General features: G+C 32.3%; 1 protein-coding gene across 1 annotated transcript; it reads right to left on the bottom strand.

The window, feature by feature from the left end:
• On the bottom strand, window positions 1-2,574 carry LOC141249715 (protein YIF1B-like). Its single transcript, XM_073669773.1, has 4 exons — window positions 2,407-2,574; window positions 681-779; window positions 462-613; window positions 1-388 (listed from the first exon to the last, which is right to left on the bottom strand). Exons 1-4 carry the CDS (start codon window positions 2,572-2,574, stop codon window positions 1-3), a joined length of 807 nt encoding a protein of 268 aa, XP_073525874.1.
• Between the last annotated feature and the right edge of the window lie 6,335 nt (window positions 2,575-8,909).

Here is an 8,909-nt window from a genome sequence, read left to right as displayed (position 1 = left end):
CTAAAAGAGCCAATGAACAGTGATGTTGCCAAGCCAAACGAAGATGGGAAACTGAGCAATAACGACAAACAGCAACAGATAATGATGCCTTCTCGAGTCATAGCTTCTAACCTCAGCATACAACACTCTCTTCAACGTCCTCAGAAGGAAGACCCCCATGCAAAGGCTGCTCCACGGCATTAACACATAGTACGCGTACCTCCACATCATCTTGCCCAACATCGACAGAGATATCCCCACAAACGCATACCCTGCAAACGCTACTATGTCCAACAGAGGAGCTTCGCCACTGCTTAATGACACTAAAGATAGCTTCAGAAGCATCACTTGAACAAACCATCCTACTAAACCTTTCATGAACAGCCAATTAAGCGACTCAGGACTGAACCTGGAAATATTTCAATTACAGTATGAGGAACTATACAAATACAGCAGATTTTTTATCAAGAAGGAGCACTTACTTTCCTTGGAGTCCGAGGATCAGCCCAGAGAGAATAACGTATGTGAAAAAAGCCATGAAAGGTATGTAGAGGTCTGGAGCATTGATATCGAAGATTGGAGGCTTATACGAAAGCCTACCTCCCACAGGCTCAGTTATTCTAGTCCAATGACCCTTCGCAAAAAAGGAAAATTATACGTCTGCAAGATGAGAAGAAGAAAAAAAGAAAAGAAATGTATACCTTGTGAAGAAAAGGGAACAGCACGACCTTTAGTTTATTCCTCACATAGTCAGCATTCACCTGGAAATAGTATTGGGGGTCTGCAAAGTACCTATTGATCTGCGAAAATAATGAAGCCAACAAATGTCAAGACCACACAGGAGCCTCGGGATCGGATCGTAAAAATTATTTGTTATTCAATTTTAAATGTTTTATTGTAGAGAAAGACAATTTTAGGATATTCATAAATTAGAATTGAAGCATATAAGATATCCGCGATAAGGGTTGGTTATGTCTGTATCACATAAATCAGTAAAAGGTTAGGTTTTAAGCTTGAGGTCATGAGATATGCAAATCATAATTGTGATAGAGATGAAAATATATAGTAATTCAGCTCTATAATAGGTGTTTGTGTCTCAGAAACTTTTGATGTGAGGATCGCATGTGGATTGTGAAATCGTAAGATCCTTCTGATTTTATGAGATCGAATAAGATCCATAGTCAGATTTTGACATACATAGATTTTAATGATAGATTTGGATCAAAGACCTATCTTGGATCGTAAAATTGTAAGTTTTTAAGATCCAGATCTATGGTCAAGACTCAAGACATGGAGGAGGCATAAATTAGGATAATAGAAAATAAAATATTTTGCATAACAGAAAAAGTATATCATTCCTTAGACAAACATAGCCAAACAGAAAAACATTTGCAGGATTTTTGACATTGAAAATTCTAACTTGTCATTTTAGATAAAAGATTTCTATCAAATGCAGGGATCTTTGTCATTGAAAATTCTCTAACAGAACATACAAAGAGACAAGTATAGGACACAGGTTTCTAGCCACATATATAAGCATCTGGATATTCTAGAAGAGGAAACCATACCAACAACATTTCCAGAATGCATTATGTTCTATAGATTCAATATTAGCAAAACTTCGGTATGGAAATCTGAACAAGACATAGTCAATGAAGAATGTACTCCTTCTAAAAGAGATGCAACTTGCAAGGCATGGCTCATATTCCTAAATCAGATAACCAGGATATTCACTACAGCCACAAACGCAGAAGAAACGATGATTTCAAGTTTGCGCAATCAATCGACTTCTTTGATATATTAACAAACACTCCTTAGTTCCATGTCAAGGTTTTATTCATAACTTAAGAATCAGTAAACTTTATTATGAAGGCAAGGGCAAGGGTAAATGAGATAGGCATGGAAGAGGACTAGGCACCAACTGAAATGTGCAAATGACAGCATCAAATTAAAGAGAGAATTTTAGTTGTTAGGTACTTAGGTGTTAGCTCAATTATAAGGAAAACTAAAGTTAGACCTAATCATGAAAGATACGAGTACATCAATAAGAATTCAACACATGCTGGTTAGGTTGAGGCTAGACAAAGACAATGACTCCTGCAATTGGGATTTATGTACTTGATTATCTATCTTGTATAATCATATTTCACTAGATTTCATTTGAATAACATCTTTCCCTTACAAAACTACTCTATGTTTCTTTTTGTAATTATAAAAGCCAAGTATATCAAATTATTATGAGTTCTGAAATAATTGCCGAGGACATGAATATCACTGTTTCTGCCTTCAAGAAGTACACCTCCCCTAGTGCTCAAAATGCCTTCCATAAATACTGTTAGAAGTAGCTCCTTCCCAACTATCTAGTTAAGAACAGCATGAATATGTATATTGCAAGCTTTCCAAATAGAACAGCTACATTTCACTTACATTGCTTTGTACATATTCGGAGCTGGATCCAAGGATTTTCTCTCCATAAGCACCTAATCCACTTTGAATAAATCCTGAGCCAGGACCAGAAAAAGGATTCCCGAATGGATTAGGTCGGTTGAAAGGTTGTTGTGGCACCCCTGGCTGGGGTCCGACATTGTTATACATACCTGTAGGCTGTAATAGTATTACAAAACTACAGAATTAGCATACAAGATAAATCAATAACTAGCGTATGTCCCGTTTTGAAGGAAATACAACCAGCACATTAACATCAAAAGAAATATACATCAGCAAACCACAATATACCAGGGGAGGACTCAAATTTATAGATCGGGGATAAACATCTAACATATTATGGTTTTGAACCTTGTAATGAGCATCAATTTCTCAAACACCAAAAACCTAAGCGGAAGAAGGGGGGAAACGAAACAGAAAGCGAAACCCTCAAGGAGACATGAAAAAGGAGCCCGGGAAAAAAGAGGTTGTAAATGTACCTTGAGGCTTGAGCTAGTGATCGAATAGACTGGGCAAAGTAGGAGAATCGTCAAGGGAGTTGAACACAAGGAGAAGAAGAGATCGCACGCGGAGGCAGGGACAAAGAGAGAGATGAGGGAGTTTATGGGAATTTGGGCTATTTTTTGTAATTTATTCGTAGTATGTTTTGAAAACCTTCGGAAATTATCTTCCATTACATGCTGCCAGTTTCAATCAATCCCTCCAATCATATCTCAGACTAGAATGTTGTTGCCGATGCTTCATACAGTTATTATATATGTCAATATTTTAACTTGTGTGTTAAGTTTAATTTATGTTTATTTTAGTTATTTTATACAATATTAAATAGGTCTAATATCAATATTATAAACATGTTCATGTAGGTCGAATTCTATTTTATTTTATACAATTTTAAATAGGTCTAATTATAATATTATAATCATCCATTTATTGTATACACGAACATCTATTTATATTAAATAATATACTCTCATATCATATGATTAAGTGATATATATATCTTGTATGATATAGCTGCGAATATTAGACATTCTAAATAATTGAGACTCAAATATTTCAATGAATGAATTATCCATTTGACCTATTCTTTTTGTTGACTTAGGTGAATGACACAAATAAGAATCTATTGATTTAGATTTAGATTATTAGTTTTTTATGTTGAGTATTAGATGTGGGTCTTTTACATAATTATGATATAATTAATGTGTATTAGGATCACATTTAGTTTTTTTTACATCCCCTGAGATTATAGTATACTACTGATGGCATGGCCGTGCTATACACGGGCTATTGTGTCTTTCTTTTTTTTAAGAAAAATTACTTTTATTGAAGAGTTGTGTGCTTCGCACGGGCTTGTGTTTGGGTTGTTGGATCTTTGTATAGGTGAAAACATATAATTGAGGCGACATTCTCCTTATAAATTAATAGAATAATTTGTTGCTTTAACATACAATGTGAATTGTCGGTCAAGCACATACTTGCAATTGAATTTTTTTTTATTACGTAACTTGTGTGACCATGTGTGATACTCCATGGATTATTGTACATTACATTGTTTTTTATTAGGTATGTAACCTTTCGTTGTTATTATTTGAGCCTATTTTTTAAAGTTTTAAATTCCACTTCATCCACTATATTAACTAACATTGTAAAATGACAGCAAACTATATATACATATTAAGAATTGAAGGTAATAGAAAAGATGGAAGAAAACATGCAGAAGAATAGAAATTTATAGGAATAAATTGACATTAAGTTTGACTTCGCTTTGATATTAATCATCTTTTCCCAATCATCAAACCACTCAATTTTTGTATTTGTATGTATAGATCCATGGTGATGACCGCTCTTATGAGACTGCATGCGTGCATTCATTTATGTATTTATAGAGTGATAGAGGTTATGCTTTGACTTCTGCAAAGAAGGGTCGGTACATAAAAAGAGAAAAGGTTTAAGGCGGTTTTGAAAATGAGAATATTTAATTGTACTAAAGGATATAAAATAAATTACGTGGAGTCTTGAAATTCAAAGAGACATGAAGTTAAATTTAATTAATTTGACTATTTATCTTCCATAATCAAGTAGCTGGTTAATATAACTTCTATTTTATTTGATACTTTTTCGTTTTTCTTTCGCATTTATTTCAAAAATGATCAATAATGAAAATAAGGGTATGTTGAAAAATATGCTTAAAAAAACTCAACTTTATAAGGATTATGATATGATATGATGTATAGATTCATGGTGATGGGCTCTGTTATTTGACTATATGTGTGTGTTCATTTATTTATTTATAGAGCAATGAAGGTGATGCTTTGACTTGTGCAAAGAAGAGTCGGAACATAGAAAGAGCAAAGGTTCAATGCGGTTTCAGAATAAGAAAAGACTTTTATTTAATAGTAATAAAGGATAAGAAGTTAATTATGTGGACTCTTGGAATTCAAAAGGACGCGAAGCTTAATTTACTTAATTTGACTATTTATCTTTCTTAATTGAGTATAAGGCTAATGCAACTTTTCATTTTATGTGAGTGATTCATGGTGATGACCGCTCTTATGAGACTGCATGCGTGCATTCATTTCTGTATTTATAGAGTGATAAAGATTATGCTTTGACTTCTGCAAAGAAGTGTTAGAACATAAAAAAGAGAAAAGGTTTAAGGCGGTTTTGAGAATGAAAATATTTAATTGTACTAAAGGATATGAAATGAATTAAGTGGAGTCTTGGAATTCAAAGAGACATGAAGTTAAATTTAATTAATTTGACTATTTATCTTCCATGGTTAATACAACTTCTATTTTATTTGAGTGTTTTTCGTTTTTCTTTCGTATTTATTTCAAAAATGATCAATAATGAAAATAAGTGTATGTTGAGAAATATGCTTTAAAAAATCAACTTTATAAGGATTATGATATGATGTATAGATTCATGGTGATGGCTCTCTTATATGACTATATGTGTGTGTTCATTTATTTATTTATAAGCAATCGAGGTGATGCTTTAACTTGTGCAAAGAAGGGTCGGAACATAGAAAGAGCAAATGTTCAATGCGGTTTCAGAATAAGAAAGATTTTTTTGTTTAATAGTAATAAAGGATAAGAAATGAATTATGTGGACTCTTGGAATTCAAAGGAACGCGAAGCTTAATTTACTTAATTTGACTATTTATCGTTCCTAATTGAGTAGAAGGCTAATGCAATTTTCATTTTATGTGAGAGATTTTAGTTTTTCTTTCATACTTATTTCCAAAAAGATGATTAAAGAAAGTAAGGGCAACTGGAAAAATTTAAACAAAGTCCAAGTTGTGTTTGAGGGTATACTTCTCAAATCGATTTAGATCTAAGAAGAAAATCGAGTTTCTGATGTAGAGGATCCCGTATGTGGGCAACTACAGAGCATACTTCTCAAATCGATTTAGATCTAAGAAAAAAATCGAGTTTCTGATATAGAGGATCCCGTATGTGGGCAACTACACAGGAATTATTAGTTTTTATATGTTGAGTATCAGATGTGTGCCTTTTGCATAATTAGGGTATAATTAATGTGTATTAGGATCACATTTAGTCTTTTTTTGCATCCCCTAAGATTATAGTATACTAGTGATGGCATGGCCGTGCTACGCACGGGATATTGTGTCTTTTTTAAAGGAAAATTACTTTTATTGAAGAGTTGTGTGCTTCGCACGGGCTTGTGTTTGTGTTGTTGGATCTTTGTATAGGTGAAAACATATAATTGAGGCGGCATTCTCCTTATAAATTAATAGAATAATTTGTTACTTTAACATACAATGTGAACTATCGGTCAAGCACATACTTGCAATTGAAGCTTTTTTTATTACGTAACTTGTGTGACCATGTGTGATACTCCATGGATTATTGTACATTACATTGTGTTTGATTAGGTATGTAACCTTTGTTGTTATTATTTGAGCCTATTTTTTGAAGTTTTAAATTCCATTTCATCCACTATATTAACTAACATCGTAAAATGACAACAAACTATACACATATTAAGAATTGAAGGTAATAGAAAAGATGGAAAAAAAACATGCAGAAGAATAGAAATTTATAGGAATAAATTGACATTAAATTTGACTTCGCTTTGATATTAATCATCTTTTCCCAATCATCAAACCACTCAATTTTTGTATTCGTATGTATAGATCCATGGTGATGACCGCTCTTATGGGACTGCATGCGTGCATTCATTTCTGTATTTATAGAGTGATAGAGGTTATGCTTTGACTTCTGCAAAGAAGGGTCGGAACATAAAAAGAGAAAGGTTTAAAGCGGTTTTGAGAATGAGAATATTTAATTGTACTAAAGGATATGAAATGAATTAAGTGGAGTCTTGGAATTCAAAGAGACATGAAGTAAATTTAATTAATTTGACTATTTATCTTCCATAATCAAGTAGATGGTTAATACAACTTCTATTCTATTTGAGAGTTTTTCGTTTTTTTCGCATTTATTTCAAAAATGATCAATAATGAAAATAAGGGTATGTTGAGAAATATGCTTAAAAAACTCAACTTTATAAGAATTATGATATATAGATTCATGGTGATGGGCTCTCTTATATGACTATATGTGTGTGTTCATTTATTTATTTATAGAGCAATAAAGGTGATGCTTTGACTTGTGCAAAAAAGAGTCGGAACATAGAAAGAACAAATGTTCAATGCGGTTTCAGAATAAGAAAGGACTTTTATTTAATAGTAATAAAGGATAAGAAGTGACTTATGTGGACTCTTGGAATTCAAAGGGACGCGAAGCTTAATTTACTTAATTTGACTATTTATCTTTCCTAATTGAGTAGAAGGCTAATGCAATTTTTTATTTTATGTGAGATATTCATGGTGATGACTACTCTTATGGGATTGCATGCATGCATTCATTTATGTATTTATAGAGTGATAAAGGTTATGCTTTGACTTCTGCAAAGAAGGGTCGGAACATAAAAAGAGAAAATATTTAAGGCGGTTTTGAGAATGAGAATATTTAATTGTACTAAAGGATATGAAATGAATTAAGTGGAGTCTTGGAATCCAAAGAGACATGAAGTTAAATTTAATTAATTTGACTATTTATCTTCTATAATTAAGTAGAGGGTTAATACAACTTCTATTTTATTTGAGAGTTTTTCGTTTTTTTTTTCCGGATTTATTTCAAAAATGATCAATAATGAAAATAAGGGTATGTTAAGAAATATGCTTATAAAACTCAACTTTAAAAAGATTATGATATAATAGGATGTATAGATTCATGGTGATGAGATCTCTTATAGGACTTTATGTGTGTGTTCATTTATTTATTTATAGAGCAATGGAGGTGATGCTATAACTTGTGCAAAAAAGGGTCGGAACATAGAAAGAGCAAATGTTCAATACGGTTTCAGAATAAGAAAAGATTTTTATTTAATAGTAATAAAGGATAAGAACTGAATTATGTGGACTCTTGGAATTCAAAGGGACGCGAAGCTTAATTTGACTATTTATCGTTTCTAATTGAGTAGAAGGCTAATGTAATTTTCATTTTATGTGAGAAATTTTAGTTTTTCTTTCATACTTATTTCCAAAAAGATGATTAAAGAAATTAAGGGCAACTGAGAAAATTTAAACATAACCCAAGTTGTGTTTGAGGGCATACTTCTCAAATCGATTTAGATCTAAGAAGAAAATCGAGTTTCTGATGTAGAGGATCCCATATGTGGGCAACTACAAAACAATTATTAGTATTTTTATGTTGAGTATCAGATGTGGGTCTTTTACATAATTAGAGTATAATTAATGTGTATTAGGATCACATTTAGTCTTTTTTGCGTCCCCTAAGATTATAGTATACTAGTGATGGCATGGCCGTGCTACACACGGGCTATTGTGTCTTTCTTTTTTTAAGGAAAATTACTTTTATTGAAGAGTTGTGTGCTTCGCACGAGCTTGTATTTGGGTTGTTGGATCTTTGTATAGGTGAAAGCATATAATTGAGTCGGCATTCTCCTTATAAATTAATAGAATAATTTGTTACTTTAACATACAATGTGAATTGTCGGTCAAGCACATACTTGCAATTGAAGCTTTTTTATTACGTAACTTGTGTGACCATGTGTGATACTCCATGGATTATTGTACATTACATTGTTTTTGATTAGGTAGGTAACCTTTCGTTGTTATTATTTGAGCCTATTTTTTGAAGTTTTAAATTCCATTTCATCCACTATATTAACTAACATGTAAAATGACAACAAACTATACACATATTAAGAATTGAAGGTAATAGAAAAGATGGAAGAAACATGCAAAAGAATAGAAATTTATAGGAATAAATTGACATTAAGTTTGACTTCGCTTTGATATTGATCATCTTTTCCCAATCATCAGACCACTCAATTTTTGTATTCGTATGTATAGATTCATGGTGATGGCCGCTCTTATGGGACTGCATGCGTGCATTCATTTATGTATTTATAGAGTGATAGAGGTTATG

This window comes from Phyllobates terribilis, unplaced genomic scaffold, assembly GCF_046119375.1.
Source record: "Phyllobates terribilis strain yellow unplaced genomic scaffold, ASM4611937v1 Scaffold_5036__1_contigs__length_55031, whole genome shotgun sequence".
NCBI classification, from domain to species: Eukaryota; Metazoa; Chordata; class Amphibia; order Anura; family Dendrobatidae; genus Phyllobates; species Phyllobates terribilis.
This window is presented reverse-complemented; position numbering and strand designations above follow the sequence as displayed.

Coding starts and splice junctions, on each gene's coding strand:
- LOC141249715 (XM_073669773.1), bottom strand. CDS start 2,574: ATGTATAACAATGTCGGACCCCAGCCAGGGGTGCCACAACAACCTTTC. Junction 780..2,406: donor CCGAATATGTACAAAGCAAT/GTAAGTGAAATG, acceptor TTATTTTCGCAG/ATCAATAGGTACTTTGCAGA. Junction 614..680: donor TGTTCCCTTTTCTTCACAAG/GTATACATTTCT, acceptor TTTTTTGCGAAG/GGTCATTGGACTAGAATAAC.